Source organism: Nelusetta ayraudi, unplaced genomic scaffold, assembly GCF_046127955.1.
Source record: "Nelusetta ayraudi isolate G7.1 ecotype Tasmania unplaced genomic scaffold, CSIRO-AGI_Nayr_v1 ptg000048l, whole genome shotgun sequence".
Lineage (NCBI taxonomy): Eukaryota > Metazoa > Chordata > Actinopteri > Tetraodontiformes > Monacanthidae > Nelusetta > Nelusetta ayraudi.
Window position 1 is genome coordinate 11,129,403 of NW_027466098.1, and position 26,560 is coordinate 11,155,962.

The 26,560-nt window shown below is 44.7% G+C and overlaps 1 protein-coding gene across 18 annotated transcripts; it reads left to right on the forward strand.

The window, feature by feature from the left end:
- Positions 1–7,606: 7,606 nt before the first annotated feature.
- picalmb (phosphatidylinositol binding clathrin assembly protein b) lies at positions 7,607–25,778 on the forward strand. Of its 18 annotated transcripts, XM_076036300.1 has the most exons (24): positions 7,607–7,995; positions 8,087–8,299; positions 11,950–12,092; positions 12,186–12,261; positions 12,357–12,459; positions 13,367–13,472; positions 13,619–13,730; positions 14,239–14,345; positions 14,463–14,504; positions 16,641–16,726; positions 16,831–16,954; positions 17,039–17,172; positions 17,702–17,802; positions 17,983–18,135; positions 18,608–18,691; positions 19,613–19,759; positions 19,864–19,974; positions 20,542–20,655; positions 20,755–20,785; positions 20,960–21,059; positions 21,240–21,299; positions 22,049–22,153; positions 22,559–22,664; positions 24,148–25,778. In XM_076036300.1, the coding sequence occupies exons 2-23, from the start codon at positions 8,170–8,172 to the stop codon at positions 22,649–22,651; spliced, it is 2,262 nt and encodes a 753-aa protein (XP_075892415.1). In that variant the 5' UTR covers positions 7,607–7,995; positions 8,087–8,169; the 3' UTR covers positions 22,652–22,664; positions 24,148–25,778. The 18 variants fall into 18 exon arrangements, with proteins under 18 accessions (XP_075892415.1, XP_075892414.1, XP_075892417.1 ...); XM_076036299.1 differs by having other exon boundaries at positions 7,607–8,299; XM_076036302.1 differs by having other exon boundaries at positions 7,607–8,299; positions 19,613–19,750.
- Positions 25,779–26,560: the final 782 nt, after the last annotated feature.

The window sequence follows — 26,560 nt, forward strand, 5'->3', positions numbered from 1 at the left end:
GCCCCCCAAACCACCCGGCGCTCTGACCTCTATCAGAGAAGCAGCACCTCCTGTTCTGGAGTCCCCTAATCCCTCTTATCCAGCCTCCTTTGACTCATGTCTGCCCCAAACCTCTGTTGCTCAACCCCTTTTAAACTAAGGTCACCCGTCTCCCCAGCTCATTCCGAAATCCTCCCCCCCACCTCTCTCACTGCTCCCCCGACGTTTTTTCTATTTTTTTTTCTACCTACAGCTGTTCACCTGTGTCTTACGGTTTTCCCCACTAATTGCTTACAACCCCCTCCCCCCCCCCTTTTGCAAGGCATCCCGCCGGTTTGCAAAGAAAAGAAAAAAAAGACTCTAGTGCATACTTTTTACTCTTTTTTTTCAGAATCAAGTACCCAAACAAAACGCAAACATCAGCTTGGAGAAAGCTTTAAGATGAAAAAGACTGAGGTTGTAATTATCCGATCACACACACACACACACACACACACACACACACACACACACACAACTGTAAAACATGGGAAACTCAGTCGGCTCTGAAAGGACCAGACAAATCTTTTCACAGCACCCAGAAACCTGAGTGCGCTCTGAGGGTCCCCCGCTCGACTCTCTGTGGTCTGATCTCCGTCTGTCATCCCACTACAAACGTGGCCCTCAGCAGGCCCCCCCTCACCCTCCCACAGCCTCCCAACCTGGAATTAAGCTGTCTGTCATCGACTGCTTCCAGGGTCCTGCTTTCACATGGACATAAAAGGATACGGCATTGGGCTGTGTGTGGGTAATTTTGATGCGCAAGGCATTGCTTTGAGCAGAGGCATTCAGCGGCTTGCACATCTCTGCGGCCAGTTTGCCACTGCACATAGAGGTCTATCTCTGTTGTTGTTGTTGTTTGTGCCTACTCACCTTTACAGCAGAACATTGCAGAAAAACGGATGAAGCTAGCAACTGCGCTAACTATATTGATGCAGATTGATGCTTTCTGCTGATATGTTGATTAATCTGCATTGTCTTAATCAAATGAATAAATATATACCCTGGGTGAGGGTTGTAAGTACGATAAATAGAAGCACTGGATTTCAAGCTATTCACTTTTGAAACCTCATCTAAAGAGCAGCACCACTGCACAGTGCTGGGGAGGCTTCAGATCTTCCTTCATGTTCTTATGGTAAGATGTCATGAACTCCATCCATTTTCCACTGCTCCCCCAGAACTCGGGGTCGCAGGAGGTGCTGGAGCCGATCCCAGCTGTCATCAGGCGGGGTTACACCCTGAACAAGAGGCCACTTTATGGATAGGGCATGAGCTTTATTTTATGGCTTTTTTTAATTGAAGTATTGTGGCTTTAAAAGGAATGTTTTATATGTATGATGCAGTGGATACATATTTTGCGCCTATCGAAAAAAAAAAAACATTGGGAAAAAAAAAAAATTAATAACCCATAACAAACTAACAGTGAGGAGAACATTTTTATTTGGCTATTTAGTCAATTCTTACTCCTTCATCTTCGTTGTAAATCTTCCTGGCCGTAACATTACCATTCGAAATCTAATCTTTAAGAAATAAAACCTCAATTTTCTGTGTTGCAAAAGGGTAAAAGATTACACGCAATGATGAAGAAAGCGGCGGCAAACTAATTGAGTTTCAGACGTGGTTTATTGCTGGTTGTGATCAATAAAAGTCGTAGAAAGTACAAACAACTTCTTATTTGTTCTCTCGGCTTTCTGTCTCTTACCGCCTTCTCCTCCTTTAAATCGTCGAACAGGATAATTTGCAGAAAGCATTTTCACACCCAGTGATCCCAAGCGGCGCTCGCGTGAATGCTTCGATCTCCTTTGTTGTTGCACAACACCCATTCATTTGCTTTTTTGGAAACCTCAGTCGTGTCATGCAGCATACAAGATTGCAGTGGAGTCGTCCCAAAACCCGTCTTTCAGCTCAACTCTTTTTCTTGTCATTTCACTTCGAAGAACGATGCTCCATCCATATCAGCTTGCTTCAGGCTGCTGGTCGCACTGGGCATCTTCCCTCAAGAATCCAGGATGTGAGCAACAACTTCATTAAATATTTTCTATGTAATTATAACAGTTTCCAGCCAGTAGAAACTTTAAACTGAAATGGATCTTCGGTGTCTCCGGCCCGTCCGTGCCTGTGGCGATGGCCGTGGCCTGAGGCATTATGTTTTTTGGGGCTGTCCGTCGGACTGAACCGAGGCTGCTGGGTGAGACGATTCAGTATCTCTGAGGAAAGGTCAGAATAACTGAACTTTAGCTCCTCTCTAAGAAACTGGAAAGTCTCACGTTATAATATTTTCATCAATACAATATGTCAATATCACGTAGGGCACACTTCTGAGTCCCCCGGTGATGGAGCTCTGCGTCTTTTCTCACAAACGCTAGATGTTTACGAAATTAAAGACGGTGATGTGTTTACCTCCGACGCACGCGCTGTCGTTTTTCTGTTAATTCAGTTTACTGGCAGACAGCCTCGACGGAACAAAGGACGTTACAATCGACATCAGACAGTATCAGCAGTTTGTGTATTCACACTTTTCATATTAAAGTTTCCTTTGCTGATGAGCTGCTGACTGCTGACGTAAAGAACACTCTGCTGCTGTCTTGGTCCAAGTGTGACGAAAAAACAGTAATTGTTCATCTCCAAAACATATGTTTATGAAAATATAAATATATTAGGGTGTCAAAAGACTTAATCTTTAAGACAAGGTAATTTTGGCCCCCCCACACCCCAAAAGTAACTGTAAACAAATTGAATCAAAAACACAGTGACATAACGACAGACTATTAAAGTATTAAACACTTTGAACTTTTTTTTTAATAAACACAAAAGCATACGTGTCAGATTTTTACCTATTTGTTTACATTTATTTCCCATATTTACATTTCAGTCATAGTTTCAGCCATTCAATGTCTCAGACTGTCAATTTACTTCACTTGGAACGGGGAAGGAAGCACCGTCTAGAATAAAAACAAAAAAAACAATCATGTCGTGGTATCTGATTAAAAACTGAGATGTGAAGTCAAATATGTTGGATAAAAAAGTCCAAATTATGAAATGATAAGATGCTGGTAGATGAACTGAGAAAGTGAGTGGTTGAAATTGTGTAACAGGATACAGCAAAGAAGAAAGACGTTATCATCGTGAGCTGTCTCATGTCTCATTGGCCATCACATAATAGATGCAATTACAAAATAACACAAAACAGAAAAATAGCACACAATAAAATAAATCACAAATGAAAATCAAACAACACGGCGCCACTCAGCACATGAAATTCAACACTTATTTCCTTTAAGGTGAGACCTCAGCTGTTTTATGCAACTTGGCTTGTGGCTGAGGTGTACAGTCAACACACAGACGGCACAATAAAGTGAACAGTGAGTGCATTACACTACTTGAATATAGCTCTAATGGCTGCATAGCTACTGTATGTAACTGCATTCTGCATTTCATTGACAGCTGTAGCCTCATTTGCCTGCCTCTGGCTCCTCTGGTTGTGTTAGCCTCGTTCGTGCCCAGGGGTCGTCCCCGCAGCCATAGGCTGGCTCATCACTGAATAAACACTCCACCAGACGCCTTCTGATCTGCGTCTTTCTGGAAATGTCTTTTCCAAATTCACTTCACGGCCATCAGACAAGCGCTCGACAGCCTTCTTTTCCTGTGCTAATGTCCTTGTCATAGCTGCGTCAGACAGGCTTCCTGCGTGCATCACTTGGCCGCGTATCGCGCCGCCGCAGCCTCACGTGTCACATTTAGATCCAGAGCGAAGGCTCCAGCTGGGCCCTGCGGCGTCCAGAGAAACTTAGCTGGCTTCAGCTGTTTGTTATTCAGAGCTGCTCACCTGCCTCCAAGATGAGGTAGGGTCGAAATCAAATATGGTGCTTATACACGCAGACAAGTGCTATTGAGAGCGAGCAGGATCAGGTGGCCACATACACACAAATAAAACGAAAACATATAGTTAGCCTGCTAGCATCCTGCTTATTTTACAACATCCCGCCCAGTAAATGACCTATTTTAACATATAGCCATGTGTTTTCTTTAAGACACAAGAGCAGGGCTGTGGGAAACGTGCACACTGACCCCAAACAGTGTTCAGCCTGCAGTATCAAGTTAGAAGTTCTCTCTTAAATTACCCTTTGATTTTCCATTAAGAGACAAACATTAAAACTTCCGCGTATTGGATCTCTTGTAATGTTTTTATCTCAGAGGAAACAAACCATCACAACTCTCTTGTGCATTGCAGGTCGTTGCGTTCGGAGACCTTTGGCGGCCCAGGACCAACCGCCAGACGTAGATCAAGCGCGATAGTCGTCTCTATCTGATCAAGCCTGTAACGTCCAGACTAAACAAGACATCTAAATCGTGTAATCTGGACCGCTTTCACAAAACCCGTGAGAGTGCTGCTGCAAACTGACACCGAAGCGTTGACACGGGCAGGGAATATTAAGCCATCATCAAAGAGCACGCTGCGATTTGATCCCAGGTGAGTAACGTCTCGGAAGGTGCAGAGGGCTTTTATCTCCACAGGAAGGTAAAAGTGTACGAGATTGCATTTGTGTTAGAGGTTAAAGAGGGGAACAACCAGCGATTAAAAAAAAAAGAGAGAGTCAAAACAACAGGCGCACAGGTGCACTTCTAACGCAGACTAATTAAAACGGCAAGGTCACTCATTGCAAAGCTGTTTCTCCTGAAAAATCAAAACAACCAGTGGTACTTTAAAATGGGAATTTTGAAAGTGGTTCCTGTCAGCATCTTTTCTGAGGAATCCGTAAAGAACATGAAAAGGAGCGGGGGGGGGGGGGGGGGGGTGAAAACAACTTTTCTTATTGATTATGCATGAATCCTAACCCAGCATTAGATGAATGACACATGAGGAGAACGATTCTTTGAGCGTCACCTTGTCAAGGGTGCCTTACAGGAGAAGCCATTTCTTTTATTCAGTCCATCCACCCATAGCTACTGGGGATATTCAATACAAGGGAATTTGTGCATTTCAAAGTTACAAAAACAGGGGGGTAAAACTTTTAACAACAAAAACTTTTATTGATCAGTCTCAAGGTCATTGAACGGGGAGATTAAAAATTACCAACATTTAACATGCATGCATCAGATGAATGAGTGAGAGGGAGTGATTCCGAACTCTGTTGAATCGAAATTAAACGTGACGTCTCACAGTGTCACTGTATGTACTGATTGTACATGTATGTACTGACTGTCCATAAAGCGAAAATGTACAGTCAGTAGTTTGTACTGGTCCATAGTTAATTGAAACGTAGCAGCCTTTGTTTTTGATGGCACTAGGAGGCCCCCGTGTGGTCAAATTGTGACACTAACTTACAACAGCAGCATCCTCTCTGGAGCTTGTACATTAAAGGTACAGTGTGTAAAATTGGTCAACAGCAAAAGTCTAATACATTAACTATAAATGTTTACGTTTCTGTAAAATCGCTGTAAATAAACGCTCAGTTCTCCTACCAATAGAGCAGTTATTCAATAGTGTCACAGGTGATTGTCATCTTGCACCAATATGTTTGTAAGGTAGCCCAGCACGGACAATCCAGCCCACCTGAGAGCATGTTTTGTGTTTAGGATTGAATGCTCACATTGTCCTCAAATAAAGTCCCATCCCCCCCATGGTTACTGTTGCTAGGCCGACCAAGCCTTTACTTCTGCTTCAGTTACACCAGCATGTCAACATGGATTTATCAGAAATCGAGGTGAAAGGTATTGTGAAGGAAACCATTTCCAATCTCTGGAGTAACAGTATGGAAATGACAGAGAGAGCTAGACAGAAAGGACAGCAATATGCATCTGCATGGCTGACTATTGTGAACGAAGAGCGCCAGCAGGCGGCATCATGCACAAATGACTGAGAGACTTTTTGGCCAGTTTGGTCTGCTGCGAATGCAAGGCAGCATAGGACCCTGAAATAACAGTTAGTGCACAACTGTGTTCATTGCTATGTTCATGAATTTGATGTTTCTCCTTCTCTCTTAAACACACACAAATTCCCAATATGAGATGAGATAAATGCATCACAAGTCAGAAACTGCTGTGGTGCTAATTATAGTGCAATATGCAATATGCAATATTGGTTTGTTTGTTTTGTTTTGTTTTGGTTTTTTGGTTTTTTTTTTACAAATAATTTAATTTGCACTTCATCAAATTTGGTTATTCTGTGAAAAAATAGTTTCAATACAAGAAAATGCTTGCAGATTATGAGAACATTGATGCTACTTAAATGTTTACGATAATGTAATTATTGTTATGAGTTGAAAGAACTGAAAACTCAAAGGGTAGGACTGGCAACTTAACTTGGAACTTGACTCAGGACTTGAGGGCAAAGACTTGAGACTTGAGCAATAAGAGACAAGCAAGTATCGGCAACAGTGATTTGACCCTGGAATTCATGCACCTGCATTGTAATTTTGTCACACTAATGGTTAAAAGTTGTTTCTGGCTGGTGGTTCGCACACCTCTAACAGGACACACTGGAACACAGTTCAAATGCATATTGCAGTCCTTTCTGTCCGAGTGACGTACAAACATGGCAGTGCAAGATGGTGACCTCCAGTGAGCAAGACCCTTGATATACTGTATGTACTGTATAGTTAAAATAAGTGCGCTATGAATAAGATAAACTACTTATATTTTACAGTGATTGTACACTCACCTAAATATATTTATGAATACATTGAAACTTGCTTCATAAATCAGAATCTCAAGCAATTCTCATTTTCAAGGGTTGTCACTACTATGATAAACCTATGTTATAAATCTTATGTATAGGAGGTTATTTCTGTCACCTTTTCTTTTATATTAGACATGCATTTGCTTAATGAATAACCTTCCGTTTGAGCAATAAACCCCATTTAATCTTACATAAAGAATATTTACAAAAATGCTTCACTAAAACAGCAGGAGGCAAAAGAAATACAGCGGTAAAGACAAAAATTGCCCAACAGAGAACTCTTGATAATAGCTGATAAAAATTGAGATTGTGCACAAAAGGAGGTGTGGCCCAAATAAATAAATAATGCAGTGGCTGGTGTACAAGACAATTCCTTTGATCCTCCAATATAAAGTCAATTAAAGCTCCCAGGCAGATCAGTGAAACTTTTTTGAAAAAAAAAAAAGAAAGACAAGTAAAATTATTGTGAACTATGATGTTGGCTTGATTTGGTGTGCACTTTTTTTTTTTTTTTTTAGACTGGCCCAGCACTTGAAAAAAAAAAAAAGACACAAATCTAAACCTGTTCACTGCGTGTCAATAAACACCCACATTTTCAAATACGTTACAATCAACTTTGGCTTTAAACGTCATGGATCGAGAGGACTCCAACCACCCAGACACGGAAAAGAACACCTGGACATGACAGCAGAAGACATACAACGACAGTACAAAGGGCATCGGGAGAGGTGTTGGCAGACTGGATGAGCTCCATCACCACAGGCTCCAATCCTCCCGTCCAGGCCTCCTGCCTCCTGCTTCTGACGGAGCAACTCTCGCGTCTGATCCGGGGGGTCTGCAGCGGCGGCGTGTTTGTGCACGCAGCAGGGCAGCAGGCCCGCCATTTCCCACTCGGCTCTGCCTGTGAGAGTCCGCCTGGTGTGCGCTGCTCTTTATTTCCTCCCACCGTTGGTAGGTAGCACCTCACAGCCCGGCAGCGGCGGGTGGAGGAGGAGGAGGAGGAGCAGGAGCAGGGGCAGGAGGGGGAAGAGGAAGAGGAGGAGGCTGGGATTCGGTGTGCCACATCGGGATGAGAGCTAGACAGGCGACCCGGCTCGGATGAGTCAGCGAGTGGACCCCGCGATCACGGCATCCCTGAGATCTGAGTCTCACCCGACGGAGGCGAGCCGACATTTTTTGTTATTATCAACATCATCATCATCATCATCATCATCGTTGCTGTCAGATTCCGCGTCTCCTCATCCAGCCCTCCGCCGTTGTCAGCCCGCCGTAGCTTAGTTCTCGTTTCATCCGCCAGGGTAGGGGATTTAAAAGAAGGGGGGTCCGGCACAGTTGCGGATGAAGTGGAGTTTTTTATCACCCGCTTTTAATTTGTGTCCCCTGGAGCAGCCACTCGAGCACGAAGCATCAGGTGCTAGCTTCACGAGAACGTCAAACATTGCGGTTTGGTTGTCGCATCGAGGGAGCCGAAGATGTCGGGCCAGAGCATTACGGACCGGATAACTGCAGCCCAGCACAGTGTAACGGGATCCGCAGTGTCCAAAACAGTATGCAAGGCCACCACTCACGAAGTCATGGGCCCAAAGAAGAAGCATTTGGACTGTAAGTAGCTTACTTTCTTTCATTTGTCCTCATAACAAGTGTTCCACACCTTTTTTAAATCAGCGCAGCGCTGCGCGGCTAAAGCTAAACCCGGCGATGGAGTAGCCAGAAGGCCTTTAAGCCCCGGGAAGAGGCTAAAAATGCTGCTTGCTTGCTTACTTTCTGTGAGATTGTATCGTTCAAATGGCGAATACAAGGCCCCATGACCCTATACCAATCGAAGAGGGTGATTTATTTATGAATTTATTTCGAGGACGTAGCACATTTCCCCGATTCTTACAAATGATGCTATCTTCGTTCTTTTGCTAGCGGCTGCTGTGAGGCTAGCTTGTTCAAACGTCTGGTTTTGTTCAAACTACTCTGCTTCTTCTATTCTTATTCACTCAGGACAGCATCACGAAGGGTAAAGCGTTTTTCTGTGCGGTTTCTTGCCAACGGGACATTCTTCAAAGCCTGTGGTCTTGTATGGACGCTAGACAGGCTTGACATTTAGTTGTTAAATCTCATTTCGGTACACCTGCAACAGAACAAGTGTCCGCTTCGGACGCCAAGGAACACATTAAGCGGGAGCCCATAAATCACAGTTTTGTGCGTCTGAGGAGCTCGCCGCCTCTTCCTTCCACCCAGGACATCAGGTTCCCGGGGGTAAAACCACCTGATGTAAGCATATAAGCGCTTAAATCCCGTGATCATTAGTCTGATGCACTCCCAGTCACAGGAGTCACCACGGCTGCCCGGCTGTCTGCGTCCTGGAGATGCAGCCGTGGAAGATTCCTGCACAATCGATCGTCGTGATGGTAGTCATAAAAGTGTTAGTATTGTGCTATTGGATGGCTGTCTCACCTTTATAGCAGCACACCAGGTAACGGTGCGCACTGTGGATGGAACCTACATGCATGTCAAAGTCTCCCTAATCCCAACTCAGCATTTTTGTGCAGACGTTACTATTAATTAACCAATTTTTGTTGGTCTGTGTCGAGAATTGCGGAAAAGTTTCTCGTGGCAAACTTTTCATTGACTCTCACGAAGATGTGCATTATATTGAGGCATTTAAAGGGCCAGTGTGCAGCTTTTACATGGACACATCAGTACAGACAATACGTATTTATGCTTTTAGTCGCACAAAATCACTTAAAATACGTAACATCTGTTTATTTGCACATAATAGACATTCATATGTACACAAAGAGCGGCTGCACCTGTAAGGAGGCGGCCATATTGCACCGCCATGTTTCTACAGTGGGTCAAAACGCAGGCCGTAGACGTAATGATGTTTGCCTCGACATCACAGCTGTTGTAAGAAGGAGACGTGAAAACAAGTGAGCAACCATAAGAGAGGGATTAACATTAACATTGTTTGCCGTGTGATTTATCAGATTTGGATGCCACTAAATCCCACTCGCGGAGCTCTTTAAAGGCTTCATCCCTTCACTTCCACTAAGCGTTCCGGCCTCGGTGGCATGAAATGATGTCACGTCTCGGTTATAGTAGCGAGCCGACCGCGCTGCCGTGACTCCCAAGTTGCAGGTTGAACACCTGCCGCTCCGGCATGCAACACATGACATGGCGTTCATCCCTCTTTTTTTTTCGCTGCAATGTATTGGGAGTCTGAATAATGACAGTGGTGGCAAGTGACGATGCAACAAGTTAACAGTAGCTGATCACAAGGGTTTTCCTCTGCCCGTTTTACAAAATGCTCATCTGGCTTTTCTAAACTGCAGAGGTAAATCATACTTAATGTTTGCTTATTTACATTAGTTCTACTTGCATTAATTCAAATAGTATAAGCAAGGTGTTTTGTTTTTTTAAATGATTGTTGTACAACAATTTAAGTGACAAATAGATAATATTTGTACCTAATATCATATTATAGACATAAGGAAATAAGGCAACATACCTGAGATTTGAGGACTGTTAAGCTATTCCATAGTTTGTTTGTCAACAATGTTTTGACTTGAAAATTATTTGCAAATCATACTTTTTGAATCACTGAGGTCCTCAACACCTCTGCTGGCTCAGCAGTGTCACTGACAGTGATTAGAACTGTTGGTACTTCGCAGTAAGCAGGTCCTGGCTTCAGCTGCCTGGTGCTGATGCTCGGGGTGGGGGTTGCGGGGGTCTCTCAGTGTGTGTGTATGAGTGCATCTTCTCCCCATGTCTGCGTGGGGTTTTCGTCCCAGTGCTCCAGTTTCCCCCCCACAATCGGAGCCGTGTGTGAGTGGCTTTATTGTCCAGTCAGTGTCCCTGAACAAAAGACTGAGGAAGGTCTGAATCAGGTCCCCGGGCACTGGCCAGCAGCTGCCCAACCGCTGCAGAGCACACATTACACCGTACATTATGTATGTGCCACCGAGAAAATGTCTTTCTGACAGTTATATAAAGCAAGCTGACATTTCTGCAGTGAACAAGGTTTTCAATGTTCTTAATTAATTAGCGGAACAAATACGTTTAATTACTGAATAATAAGCACATGGCAGCGTCTGTGCATGGGTATGGGTTAGGGTTTATTCAAAGTATACCCGATTTTAAGATCAGCTGCAGTCAGTCATTGACCGTGCTTCAAAACCTGGCCCATTAGTCCAGCAGAAGTAATAACACAAATCAATATCTCCCATCACATTCCGCAACATCCCGATTTAGAACCCCGTCGTTCAGCATCCTGATGAAGTGCTCTGGGTTACTTGGGTGCAAGAGAAGCAGCAACCCGGCTGTGACTGATTACAACATGACAGTGTCATGAGTGAGCTCTACCCCCCCCCCCCCCTCCCGTTTTCACCCTCCTCTTCCTCCTGCTCTCGGGGCTCCTCTTCATCCAGCCGCGCTAGCTGCTGCTCCTCCAGAAGGTTACCCTGTCCTACTTTTAAGTCCCGCCTTTGAAAAGTCAAATATAGGCCAGAAAGTAAGGCCCAATTACCCCGGCATTCTGATCAGCGCTGTGAATGGCGTGTCGTTAGCGCTGCTTTCAGCGGCATTGTTCAAGCGCTGCGCGGGCGAGCACGCGAGAAGAGGAAGTGGGACAGGTCACGTTCGGTTGACGTCTTCCTGTCCGGCAACGTTAAAAGCATTTCCACGGTTAAGGGGGTCCACTTGGGCCGCACTGGCGCCACCGCTGCTCACTTAATGTGAAGAGGTTTTTATAACCTGTCAGAGACTTAACAGTAAATAATCCACTGTTAACTTCTCTTGGAGGGTAGTATTTTCTCATCAAGAAAATGTGCGTTTTATTTTGTTGGCTGGGCAACCTAGAGAGGTGGGGGGGAAACAGAAAAGTGTGTGGCGTATTTTTAACTTTGAGTGCTGTAATCTGTATTTTGATTTTGTATATTGATCATACGTTTTTGTGTCGAAAAAATGTAATAAAGTATAATAAACTGACAAGGTGTTGGGGCTACGTTCCCAATTTATTTACTGTAATTTCTCAATTCAGTTTGCAATATTCATATAACACTTCATATAACAATGAAGCAGCATAGTGTTGATTAAATAGGTAGAATTTTTCTAAAGTAAGTAAATAAATAAATCTCTTTAACACTTTGTCACATTTTTATCACGTTCTGACAATACCTTTAAATAATTTTGATCCCTTCTCTTTACATAAAGATGCAAAATGTTAACAATTAAACGCAATTGTTTGAACCGTCTTGTTTCAGATTTGATCCACTGCACCAATGAGATGAACGTCAACATTCCCCAATTGGCCGACTCGCTGTTCGAGAGGACCACCAACACCAGCTGGGTGGTTGTGTTCAAGTCTCTGATCACCACGCATCACCTCATGGTCTACGGCAACGAGGTGAGCTTCCCCCCCGACCCCACTGCGCCGCTGCGGCGTCATCCAGACTGAGACACAGTTCTGATCAACTGATTCTCCCTCCCCCCCCGACAGCGCTTCGTCCAGTACCTGGCTTCCAGGAATACACTGTTCAACCTCAGTAATTTCCTGGACAAAAGTGGTTTACAAGGTAACAGTTTGTCTCGTGATGGCTTTCCTCCCACCGCCGCTGTGTTTTCAATGCAACGTTGCCTTCATTTTCCATTCCGCTTTCCCTTGTCTCAGGTTATGACATGTCCACATTCATCAGGAGGTACAGTCGCTACCTCAATGAGAAAGCCGTGTCCTACAGACAGGTCGCCTTTGACTTCACTAAGGTGAAACGCGGGTAAGGACAAATCTTTGTATTTTGCTTCCCTGTGATACGCTTCAAAATACCCCAGAATAATTTTCAGTCTGTGTGTTTATATCTTCTTCACACGACTAAAAAGGTTCCTTTGGATGTTTTTTTTTGTAATAGTTGTGTCTTTCTAAAGCTCCCTTATTATGCTGAATTTTATCCAGCAGCGTTTTCTAGCAACAATGTGTCTCCAGCCTGGCATGTCAACAAGTCTGTAATTTTCAGTTTTTTTCTCAGAAAAGTGATTTTAAACATTCAGTTGTCGAACCTAAATAGTTCTGAACACCATTCTGTGTATGTCTGTGTTGAGGTACAACAAAGCATCGGTTCTAACAGGCGCTATCTGCAGGTTCCTGTTACAGATGGCTGAGTTTTTTTTTGGTTTTTTTTTGGATAATTAATGTTCAAGCCAGATTCATTGAAGCCTGGGTTGAAAAAAAATAGAAAATCTTCATGAAGTGGGACCTTTAGGAAAATATGCTATGTCAAAAAAAAATTCCAGTATTTTCAGTGTAGTTGCAAAATAACGAGGAAATGATTCAACAAGTAGACTATCGATATAAGTTGTTTTTGGCCTCCGCTTATGATTTTCTGATACAACAACTGAGTGACACAGTTAAGAGTGCTCCTACTGGGTTGTAGACATATTTTGAGACCCAACTGTGATGCATCGGGCGATTGCTACAGTATCGCGTGCCGAGACCTTCTATCCACACTCGGACAGGATGGGTAATATGGGAAAGTCTGCAAAGTGACTGTTGCAGACAGTGATATAGCAGCTGGAGCGCTCGGTCCCTCGCTGTTTTATGCCGAGGCTTCTTCTCCTCTCATTACTCTCCATTCCTAAACCCGTGAACCCCGCCGACTCCTCGTGTGCGTGCGTGTGTGTGTGCAGGGTGGACGGCGTGATGAGGACCATGAATACGGAGAAGCTGCTCAAGACGATCCCCATTATTCAGAACCAGATGGACGCCCTCCTGGATTTCAATGTGAGTCTAAAGGTGAAGCCTCCCACCGCGCCAGTCTGTCGAGATTCACGCTCCCTCTTTCACGGACGCAACTCTCTGAGTTCCGTCTTTGCAGCGAAGAAGCAGTGTGATAAATGTGCGCGTGTGTGTGTGTGTGTGTGCTGGCTGCATCCCTTCAGGTCAATGCCAACGAGCTGACGAATGGAGTCATCAATGCGGCCTTCATGCTCCTCTTTAAAGACTCGATCAGGCTCTTCGCCGCTTATAATGAAGGCATCATCAACCTGCTCGGTAGGACCGCCACAGCCCCACCCACTCCATCCCCACATCTTTCTCTGATGTCTTTGTGTGTGCGCTGATAACCTGAAACACCATATGGATCCTGAATTCCTTCAGACGCATCTCCGGTATCAGTCTGGTAAAGAGCCAATACAAGGCGTTAGTGAGAGGAGCGAGTGGGAGACAAAAAGCTCACAGTCAAGACATTCAGGCGGTTCGGTGAGATTTGTTGGAGTGCAACGTTAATCACCACCTTGCAGCTGGAAGCTATGCACCGCAGTCTTTAATGGAATTTTAATGGAAGAGCCGCCTCTCTCTCTGCCCCTCGTATTTCCTTCCTTTCTATCCAATAAGGTCGCCGATTGGTTCTGGAGTCTCCTGAAATTTTAAGGTCGGCTCCATCAGACGAGCGATATCTCGGAGCCGAAATGTGAGCGACCCGAGCAAAGTTGTCGCGGTTGCTGATCCAGTTGTTGTTTCCTTCCCCACCCACCCCACCCCCAAAAAAAAAAAAAAACAGAGAAATACTTTGACATGAAGAAGACCCAGTGTAAAGAAGGCCTGGACATCTACAAGAAGTTCCTCACTCGCATGACTCGGATATCGGAGTTCCTCAAAGTAGCAGAGGTAGTAGCACCCCGACCCTGGCGCTGGCGCTCGCTGGCGCTCCTTCCGCTGAAGTTCATTAGAGCTGCGAAGGCACATCTGTAATTTCCTCCTTCTTTTTTTTTTCAATCCTAACAGCAAGTGGGCATTGACCGAGGAGACATTCCAGACCTCTCGCAGGTAGGACGCCGCCCCCCCCCCTTCAAAGCAATGCGAGAACACCCCTGTAGAGATGAAAAGCTGCCCTGTCTGCCCTAACTGCCAGTTCTGACTAGACTGCGACTCACCGCTACGACTGCTCTTCTTCACTTCGCATGCCTTCCTTCTCGAGTGCATGTTTGCCAGGGGAGGTGGTCTTCTTCTCCTCCTTCCTGTCCTTTTTCTATCCTCCTCCTCCTCTTCTTCTTCTTCTTCTTCTTCTTCTTCTTCTTCACCTCACCCACTTCTTCTGCTCTCTACAGCAAATAAAGGTGTTTGGAAGATAGCACAACACTCCACACAGTTAGATTTGTTTTCCGGGTTTTTAAAAGCAAGGTGCTCTGCGCCACAAGTGCAGCTCCAAAGCGCGCTCCCACTACCACCACCCCCACCCCCTCTGACTGTCACCACCTTTATATTCTGTATTCTCCCTCCTCCTCCTCCTCCTCCTCTTCTTCCTCCTCCCCCACCCCCTTTATCTTTCCACTTTAGTTCACAGTTTGTGTAAGTACTATCATTTCACTCTTCTTAATGTGCGTGACTTGCATCGGTGTCGTCTCTTTGCATGCCTCTGCCTCTGCCTCTGACTCTCGCTCACCCCACCCTCCCACACATCGTGGTGACAAAACACAAGTTGAAGGAAAAAACGCTGGCTGTGGTAAACTCTGTCGATTCTTCCGTCACGTTGTCGAGGTGTGAGCCGGCGTAGGTACTAAATCTGTCCGGGGTCCTTACGGCAACTCCATGAGGACAAACTACATCGCGGTCGAATAGTTAGATAGATAGATGTGATGATTATATATATGATCATATATAGATATAGATATAATAGATAGATAGAAGTTAATTATATCTATCTGTTATATCTATATCTATCTATCTGTTCAACTGCAATGTATTTTATGTAGTAGAGCTAGTATATAGATATGAAATGATTATCTATCTATATATAATCATATTATCATGTCTATCATTCGTTCATTCGTTGGACCGCGATGTAGTTTGTCCTAATAGAGTTGCCGTATGTGACGTCGTCGGCAGTCGCCGGACCCCGAACAGACATCGTAGCCGGACAGATTTTGCTCCTAGGCCTGCGTAGCTCGTTGACACTAAAGATAATGGCTGCCCCCTGCCGAACCCCCCCCCCCTTGTGTGCTTAGACTCGGCCGATTCAACGGTGTCCAGCCTTGTTGAAAGTGCCGTGGTGCTGTAGGCCATCCCACACACGTATCTCTCATCCAATGTAGCTTTTGTTCTGTGTTTTTTTTTTTGGGCCGGAATTCAGTGAAGGGTCAGTGGCGCGTAACCAGTAGACCAAAGTGTAATTGACCCTCTCTGGAGCAAAATTTCCTCCAAATCTGAGAAGTAATTCTCATCCTGGGGCTGTGCGATTAATCAATTTTAAATCGAAATTGGATTTATTAGTCAAGGCAGTGTTAAAAAAAAAAAAGGAAAATCTTAAAATGCTTCCAGACTGTGTGTCTGTTTATTCATTGATCGTTGTTCAAGATGATAGAAAAAAACTTTTATTTTTAAATTGATGTTTGGTGACAGACAGTTAAGGTTGTCACTTTATCCACACGGGGATTCATTTGTGTTTGGTTCTGAAGTTTTCGCTTTATTCCCAAGTAAGGGAACTAACTTCATCTTTGTTTATGAAGAACCTGTTCAAGTGAAGTTTGGTGAAAGTGAGATTCTCACTTCCATTAATCCCAAGGGATTCATCTTTGTTTGGTGAAGAAGACTGTAAATGCTGTCACTTCACTAAACCCAAGGAGGATTCACAGTGTCTTTCAGTTGCACTTCATTCCCAATAGGGAAATTTGTTTGCTATTTTTCTTTAAAAATAAAGTATTTGAAATAATTTATTCCATTGTCTTTTGTAGTTTTACCCAAAAATCGAAATGGAAATCAAAAATTGAGTTTTCAGAGAAAAAAAATGGCATTTTATTTTTGTCCAAAATCGCCCAGCCCTACTTCATCCTCTTTCTTCTTCATGGCTTTCAATGTTCCCAGTGTTGGTTGCCCACCACTGACCTCTGTTGTCGTGATTTCCATACACGCTGAATATTCCTGCGTCTCAGGAAGTTGCTGACTGTGTGTTTCCTGTCACGGCAGGCTCCCAGTAGCCTCCTCGAAGCTCTGGAGCAGCACTTGGCCTCTTTAGAGGGCAAGAAGGTCAAAGACTCCACTGCGGCCAGCAGGTGCGCTAATCTCTCCGTCACGACTCCCGACGTTTCTCCAAGCACGGATGTCCGAAAGTAGCAAATGCACACGTGCGGTGTTAAAACCGTGCGGTTCCCTGCAGGGCCAGCACCTTGTCGAATGCCGTGTCGTCGCTAGCCAGCACGGGGATGTCCTTCACCAAAGTGGACGAGCGGGAGAAGCAGGCGGCCCTGGAAGAGGAGCAGGCCCGGCTCAAGGCTCTGAAGGTAAATCCCGCCGCTTTACGCAGCCGTTAAAACGCAGCGCCCCCGCGTCGCCCGTCGCTACTTGAATGTGACGCTTCTTCTCAGGAACAGCGGCTCAAGGAACTCTCCAAGAGGCCCTCCTTCTCCACCACCGACACGTCGCCCATCTCCACCACCGGGGGCACTATCAGCACGGCACCCGCCATAGATCTCTTCTCGACGCCCAGCTGCTCCAACGGGTGAGGCCTGCCTCCTATTAGTAGATGTTGTTGGAAGGTAGCAATAGCATCTCCTGCAGTAATGGATTGATTTTTACAATAAAGACATACAATTGATTTTGTAGTTTTTTTACACAAAAATACTAGGGCTGTCAGTCGATTAAAATCGCATTAGTGTCCTGAGTTAACTCGCGATTAATCGCAAGCTAAGTGCAATTTTTTTTACCATGCTCTATATGCATCTTAACAAAATACTTATTGTGTTTCTCATATTCTAGGAAAAATTGGAGAGGACAACAATAATTCCTTTGTGGAAATATTCTATTCTTATTTTCATTGGAACATTCCAAGCTAATTACATACTTAAACTGTCCACATGCTCTCCCTAAAAAATAAAAATAAAACCTCAAACCTTGATGTATTCTCAAGCCAGTGCTCCGAACCATTAAGGTTTACAAATAAAACAATTCCTTTTTACTTGCGTGCGAGATTGGCCGTTTCACTGTGTGCCCCTCGGGTCGTCTGAAAGCACCTCTCTTTTCTCCCTCAGCGCCGTGAAGATGCAGAGCGACCCGTTTGACCTCCAGTCGACCTTTCAGCCCTCCATGCAGCCCGGCTCCACGGGGCTCCCGGCGGCGACGGCCTGGGCAGGTGAGCGGCCCGGCGGCTCGTGCAGCCGCGTCCACCCCGTCCTCGCACGTCCACCTTCTCTTGACCGTGGTTTGACTCTGACTGACGCCCGCCTCTTCCTCTCCACCCCTCTTGTCTTCCCCCACCCCTCTCTGTCTTCTCCCTCTCCTCCTCCTCCCCCTTCTTCTGCCACCTGGATAGATCCTTTCACCTCTGCTGAAGCCGGGGACGATTCCATGCCAAACCTAAACCCTTTCCTCTCAAAACTCGTTGTCGATGCCACTCACCTACCTGCCGTGTCTTCAGACGGTGTTAGCTTTTCCTCTAGGACACCCGGTCATGAAATGTTTGGTGGTAACGACTCATTTTATTTATTTATTTATTTATTTATTTTTGCTTTCTCTTCAAAAGTCCTTGTTGCTCCTTGCACACGTTCACTGTTGTCTTTTTTTTTCCCCAGCATGTCAAGTTTGCATGTTCACTGTGCTGCTGTTGTCTAAATGTTGTTTCAATGTCTAAATGATCCTTTTTAATTCTCTCTCTCTCTGCTTGGGCATCACACCACATAGTAGTCCATGCAAAGCTCAAATTCTGTTTTCCAGTTAGGAAAAGAACGAATTCTCTCCTAATTCCCTTTCACATCATCCCAAAGTCGCCATGTCCAACTGCAGATAGCCATGAACCCATTTCGCTTCACGACTCCCTCTCATTTCAATGGAAACGTTACTACTTTTACTATCACTGTTGCATTGTGACCTCAGACATGCTGTAGAGCTTTAAGTTGAAACCTGTTCTCCTTTTACCAACACTATTTTTGATTCTCCAGATCGTTACAATCCCTTTTTTGACACAAACTCATCCGTTTCAACCAATTACAAACGCACAGTGCGGATAGAACACTCCGTCTCAGGTACTATGATGGCCTCACCATCCCAGCCTATGTTTCCTCAGCCCTGGCAAACATAGGATCCTATGCAATGCCCCCATGGCGTTCTTGTTGTCAATGTATTTGATAGAAATGTGGATTGCATAAAAAAAGAAAAAAAAAAGAAGACATTTTGGGAAATGCACGTATTTTGCTCTTATGTCTGCTATCTTATCCACCGGTTCCACGTTAGCATATCATGCAAGGACTTTCCCAAATTGCTAACGAGTTTGTTCTAGCGCAGCGACACCGCAAACATCTTGTAACTTTCTTTGCTTAAAGTCATTTGTCAGGGACAAACAGCCAGGCAACAAGCAGCAGTAGCTCTAAACAAAACAGACCCGGAGTTAACCCCGATTTTCTAAGATTTATCCCCTGGCTGGGACATTCAGGAAGATTTAGTTTTTTTCCAAGATCACTGACTTCTTGGAACTCTTGGGTCCTCTCAGACGTCCTGCTGGACATTAAGCCTGGGTAACGTCACTGCTGCTTTCCCTTCTTAAGACACAACACAGTCACACATGTTAGCCAGCATGTTCTGCCATTACTCAGGACGCTAGTTTGCCTCTCCATCAGTGTCCAGCTGACCCTTGGCAAAGATTATCCAAACGAAAGCAGATTTCCCAGAATGTCAAACCTGTTTCTTAAATGCTCCCCCTCCCTGTTTGCAGCACTACAGTGTAACACTGTTTATCTTCATACTAATGTACCTAAAACATGCTGAACTGTTCCTCACTAAACGTCTGTCAGTGTTAGACGTGTCCTTCCTTGCCAGTGTTGCTGTCACTTTGTGCTTCTCTCTGGCCCGGCCTTGGAAAGCCCTTTTTTATTTGCTCTCTTTCTTTTTCCTGTTCTCTCTCTCTCTCTCTTCCACTTTGTCTCCTTTCCTGCTTCCTGTCACGTCAGACTCCTTCTGTGGTCCAGTGTCCGTTGCCCAGCACCTCTCACACCAGGCTCCTTTCCCCTCAGAGCCCTCTACTGTAGCAGGTCTATTCAGAGGTAGAGTACTTACCAGGAAAGCTGCAATTAAGAGGAGACTGACACGTACAAACAGTAAACGTGCTGACGCACAAGCCCAGCGGTTTGGCACTTTTCATATTTGTTGTGTTTATTACAGTGACTGCAGCTCCTTCCTTTGTCTCTCCTCCTTGTTGAAGGGTACTCGACGCCACCGGCTCTTCCTCAGCAGTCGGCGGGGGGACTCCAGGTGGACTTTGAGTCCGTTTTTGGAGCGAAAGCTTCCGGCAGCAACAGCCTGAGCACTGACGGTGAGGATTTTCTTTCAAAAGGCAGCGAACAATGCCAACGTTTTAGCCAGATTGGGATGTCCGTCACACCTCCTTTTCTGTCATTCTCAGAATAGAATCCATTATGGTGCTGCTACCAGGAAACTGGACATTTGATACTTGGACCATATGACATTTATAATTTAATTTACAATTTATTCTGCCGTTGTCCCAAAAGTGAAGAAGACTTTTGTCTCGTTGTCACTTAAAAATACAATATCTGCATGTTGCCTTTTTTGACAGTTTAATTTGGTGTAATAGCTGGTTCTATAAACACTGTAAGTGTGCAGCATCTACTGCATATTGCAGTATCAGTATTCAAATATCCCACTGCAAGGAGGCTTATTTTTTTTATGATTAAAACACCTCTAGTTTTAATTGGACATTGAAAGTTATTTTATGTACTTCAAGAAAAAAAGTGCACAGGAACAATTATCCATCCATCCATCCATACATACATACATCCCTGACACTGTGTGGTTCAGTTCAGAGTTGCCAACGCAGTGTTGATTTGGCAAATGTAACCTCTGTGTCTGTGTTTTACCACAGACATGGCAGGAAGCATCTTGAAACCGACCGTCGCCGGTTCCAGTCAGCCGTCCGGTCAGCCGGAGAAGCTCGTGTCCGACGACCTGGACTCCTCGCTGGCCAACCTGGTTGGAAGTGAGTGTGAATCGCCAGCAGACGCTTTCAGTAAAACGCGGAAATGCGATGCGAAACGGTGAAGGAACTTAACGCGTTTGCATGCGTTTCCTCCCTCAGACCTCGGGATCGGGAACGGCACGATGAAAAAGTAAGTGACAAGCGGGCCGGGTTTGACAAAGTGGCTGTGCAGCAGCAGCAGCAGCAGCAGCAGCAGCAGCAGCAGCAGCAGCAGCAGCAGCAGCAGCAGCAGCAGCAGCAGCTCTGTGCTCTCCTCCCAGGGCAGTGACAAGCTGCTGCTAACGCACAGTGTCCTAATCCGCAGTGACATCCACTGGAGCCAGCCGGGGGAGAAGAGGATGACCGGCGGCACCAACTGGCAGCCCAAAGCGGCGCCCAGCACGACCTGGAACCCCGTCTCAATGGTGACCCACGTGCAATTTCTCTTCTCCCCCCCACCCCTCCTCCAGTGCTCACGACGGCTGCCACATCCGCCGGCCCGTTTCGCCTGCCCAGTGGTCGCAGCACATTTGTCTTTTTTTCTTCTTTTTTTTTGGAGGTGCTAGTCGCTCTTACGCCGCTCTGCCCTGCTTGTGTCTCCTCAGCAACCCTCAGTCATGGCCTTCCCCGCCACCACACCGACAGGCATGATGGGATATGGCATGGTCAGTGGAACGCCGCGCGTCACGTTGCCAGTGTAGTAACTCAGATGTGTTCCAGATGTGGCAGGAAGCCAAAAGGGTTTCGATGGGGTTTCTTTTTGTAGAGCGACACCGTTTCCCAAAAGCCTAAAGCTCATAATATTTTCTGTATATAAACTTGTGTATTATTTATCTAAATTATTATACACTCATGTTTAAACGTCCAGTGTGTAAAATTTTTAAGGAATCCTGGTATTTAAGGAAGCCAGTCTGCCAGCGTGTTTCGCATTGAGTGCACTGGACCTTTAAAGGTATTATAAGTATTTCAACTGTAGTCAATAGCTGCGTTTCCACGACCCCGAGAACAGTGCAAGACCTAAATATCGCAATGCAGAACTGGTAATGGAAAGGCCTAAACGTGGCGTACGGGGGTCACGTGACCAGTGTTACAGAATATTATGTCCTACGAGATTTTACGAGAACTTACGGCTTTTGCGCTTCACACATTCATTGGAAACACCTGCAAATCGCAATTGTACTCAGTCGAAATTTTAGAAATATCGCTTTTATTTTGTGAAAAACGAATGGAAACGCAGCTGCTCACAGGTTAATTTGAAATCGTGTGTATTTGGGGGCCATCATCACAAATAACAAAGACAAAGAAAACAATAAAGTTTAAAGTTAACATTTGAACGTCAGGTTTATTTCAGTCGTGCTTAACGGATGATTCACGTTGGTTCACGTGGCCTTTCGCTGCGGTGTCTCCGTTGCAGCCTCCACCGATGGGCTCCATGGGGATGATGACCCCGCCCACCATGATGTACTCCCAGCCCGCCATGAGGCCGCCCAACCCCTTCGGCTCCGTGTCCAGCGCTCAGGTGGGTGGACGGCGCCGCGGCGGCCCCACCGTGCCTCAGTCGGCGGTGCCTGGCGCCGCCTCCGCCAGGCCGAGCTAACAGACGTGTCTATTGTGTGTGACGTGCACCATGGTTAGCGTGTGCCTGTTGCCGGGTGTGAATTCCGCCTCGGATGATGACAGTTTTGACAAACGCACCCTTCACTCTTCCGAGCTGCAAGGGACGGCAAACTGTGAATCATCGCCCTCGTTTTTTTTTGTTTTCTTTTTACCAGTTTTGTCCCCCTCCTCCCTCCGACAAGTCCCGTTTATTAACCCTTTCATACGTCAGAGCTTCTCCGAACTAATCTCCACCCTCCGACCTCTGTACTGACTCTCTGACTTGTCCTCTGGTCCCTCCTACTTCCTGTATCTCTTCCTAAAATAGCCCTCCGCAGCCTCTAGTCCTTCCAGCCAGAGTCCTCTCCGAGCCCCTGGACAGGACCCGTTTGCACACCTCTCTCTCAAGGATTTCTTGTAGAGCATCTCTTTAGGTACAGCATGCCTTCTGCCTGCAGCTGCACGTTCATGTGTTGCACGCGCGCTGACGCTTGTTCCTTTGTTGTATACGTTGTACGGTGCATGAATCCACATAATCCAAACACTACATGCTAGGGGTGTGCCTCAAAAATCGCATCTTGGTGGTTTTCCTGGTTTTCAAGTTGGTTTGGTTTCATTCTCATCTGTTATTAGATCGGGGGGGAAAAATCTGAAACAAAAAAAAGAAAAAAACAAAAGAGCAGCAGTGAATATTTTTTATCCATCAATGACTTTGCAGGTTTGCCAAATGAAATCAGATAAACACCGTTGCATCCAAGTAGAGCAGAAATACTGTTGCATCGTGCAAAGCTCAGATACCTCCTGAATAAAAGCTACATCCAGCATGAACAATAATTCCTCTTTCGAGGTCAGAAGACAACTGTTGCAAAGCTGAAACTGCCTGTGAAACAAATACCAACAAAAAGCCAAACACCCTGATGGTTACACCCCTACTACATGTCTTTCTCTCGTTTCTTCAGTTGCTTGGATTTCCTGCGTCTTCCGCGTTTTCTCTGCACTTAATGCTCACTTTCTGTCTCAACCTGATGGAAATTCATGACCTTAACTCTGTCAGCTCTCTCCTGCTATGTGCTGTTGCTGCTCACTCAATTCAATCTCAGCAATTATGCGCCGCAATATAAAAGTATTATTTCACTCTGTGAAAGTTTAATTAGTCATTACTAATGTTCAGATCATTTACAGTTGTGATGATGGTAGTGACAATAGTCACGTTGGAGACCAGTGTGTAAGATAAGTAAGTTAAGGTGACAGACTTAAACCTCATTGTCACTCTGCAATCACTTTTCTCTAGTTAGCGTATTTCTTTTAGCAAAGTCAGCTGACGTTAGTCCCCGTTTTCTCTTTCAATGACCCTATTTAATCCACTACTGCTTCCAAACCTCTTAGTTGTAACACAATCTAGATGAATATCATGGGGGTCTCTTTAGTGTGCATGCTGCAAACCCGGTCTCAAAATTTTCACTCTATGTGCTCGGTGACTGAAATAAAGTAAAGACGGCACGTCCCAGGGGAAAAGTTACAGTCACGTTGCCTCATGGGATGAGTCAGATGAGGGAGAGCAACAGATGGCAGTGAGGTGGATTCTGTTAGCAGCCAGGAGCTGCAAACTGCTGCTCCAGATCTGCCTTTAAAGGCTCAGCGTGAGGGATTTAGTATCATCTAGTGGTAAGAAAGCACATTGTGAACAAATTAATAGCTGTTTGTTTATGCCTGGCATTATTTCTAAGGCCGTGCTGTCACGTTATACAATATCTATCAAATGATGATGAATCGAAACACAGCATAGACACAGCATAGACTTAAAAAAAAGATTTTGTGTTGAAAATGAAACAAAGTCCAAACAGCAGCATGTCCAACACGATTCCTGCACATTGAAGCACTGAAAACAGACTCGGCTGTGGTCTTCTTGTTTTGCAGATGCAGTTCATGTAATTTGGAAGGAAAGCGTCACCACCAGGAAGATAAAGCACTAAGCAGCAAAGCTTTGTCCGAGTCCCGAGAGCAACTTTCCACACGGCCCCTAAATCCAGACATGTCGGCAAGACAACGGTGCACCCACTGTCAGAAACCCCCTGGCTTTCACCTCCAAATGACTTTCTGGGCAGCCGCTCGCACAGCGTTCAACTCTTTAAGTCGCCCGAGACGTAGCACGACCCTGCCGTCTCGACCCCCTTTTTGGAAGAGGACTCCGTGTCAGTATGACAGTGTCATCTGTAAAGGTCGCTGTGGGAGAAACCTTGATGTGATGTGTGTGACCATGCCTGTACTGTGGTTGGATGTAAAGGCTTGACGCTCAGCTTTAGAAGAGGCGGGTGGCGGGGGAGAGGGGGGTCGCCGGTGACCAAAAAAAAAAAAAGAAAAAAAAAGAATCAGAGCGACTCTTCCCCCTTTTCGATGCGACCATCCCTCATCAGTTTCCTCACACTTATCGAACTGTCACTAAAGTAGTGATGCTAACGCCGTTTACACCTGTTGAGTTTTTGTCTTTTTTACCGTGTTTACAGTAGACATTCCTTGTGTGTTGTTTGTATTTATTTATGAATATTGGTTTTTAAGACCGGGGAGGGAAGGAAAAAGTAATAATTTAAAAATCGACAGTACATGGAACACCTGTGGGAGCGCTTCGACATTAAGTAAGAACCTCAGACTATCATCGAGCGGTAGAGTTTAAATAAAATAGCTATTATATAAATGACACCTATTAAGCGGAATGATAGAGCACTAAATATTCTACGAGTTTTGTGTTAAGATTTTTTTTTTTTTTTTTTTTTTTTTTTTTACTAGATGGAAAAAAACTTCACAATCTCTGTTGTGCGTTGAGTGCAGGGGCTAGAGTATGAGTCAGTTTTAACAGTGTATAGTCGATTCTGTGCCTAGGGTTTTTTTTTTTTTTTTGCAATGGGTTCCTGTCTAGTTGAAAACAAAACGACGACGACGACAACAACTAAAAAAAAAAAAAAAAAAAAACACCTTATCCATGAATCTGAAGCGTCACACTGGGTGGTGGGCTCCATTTGCTTTAAGCTTGGCATGCCAATGACTCACTGACCGTATTCAAGGCTGCCTTTTACTCTGAATGTGAAAGAGTTGTCTTCATGTTGCACACATCTTTCCACAATAAAGCTCCTAAGAAGCTGGAGCGCAGGGTGGGAGGGGGCGGAGCCAGCTTGTACGCCGGCTAGGCGTCGCAAAAGGCTCCGGGAGTGAAAAGTAAGGTGCGGCAGATTTGATGTAAAAATTCTTGTATAGAAGATCCAGACGAGCAGGGTGGAGGAGACGAGCGCTGTTGATCGGTGCTCTGGTGTATATATTTAAAAAGAAGAAGAAGAATTAGAAACAAAAAACCTGACTGTTCTTTGAGTTCAAAAGCGAAAGATGTATGAAATATGAAAGCAATTCAATCAAATTTGACTCTACCTAAGTTTGATTCAGGATATTATACTCTGCGTTTGTCTCCGCAGATATTTTTTTTTCCTTTATGTAATTAGAACGTGTAGCAATGACTGAAGTCTTTTCTTTCTTTTTCAAATAAAGAGCAGCTTCCACAAGCTGGTGCTCAGTCTGTTCATTTCTCTCCAGAAAGAAATTATTGTTTATTATTATTATTATTATTATTATTTTTACCAGTCTGCAAAGATAAAATGCTGATAATGTGATGGATCTTTCTGTAAGTTTTATTTATTGTTTCTGTCATACACCTGGCATCACTGACTACTGCCTGGTAGAAAATGAAAAATTGCAACATGCTAAAAATGTCATTTAAAAAAATAAATGTATATATAGATAGATAGATAGATAGATCTACATATATATATATATATATATATATATATATATATATATATATATATATATATATACACATATATACATACACACACACACACACACACACACACACACACACACACATAATCTGACATCAGGATTTGAATCCACAACTTCCAATTGGGGGGTTAATTAAGAGCAGAGGTGACGTCATTTCTTTAGGCTCAGTTGTGTTGCTTGTTTTCGCCTTATCTTGAGTCTGTCCTCTAGTATTAGAACCACAGGGAAACTTGACTGTTTATGCTCAGTTTGGTAACTGGGTCATAAACAAGTGTCATATAAAAAAATATATATATATACGATTTTGATGTAAAATGTATTTATGCGCCATAGATACCGATTAAACCGATTAAAAAAAAAAAAAAAAAAAAAAAAATCATCTGTCTCCAACGCTCTGCAATTTTCAGGACTTCAAATACACCTTTTGCTCCGTCATCGTCTCCGGGCCGCCCGCGGACTTCTCGTTCACGCCCTTTTGTCAAACACACGTCACACCGTCGCC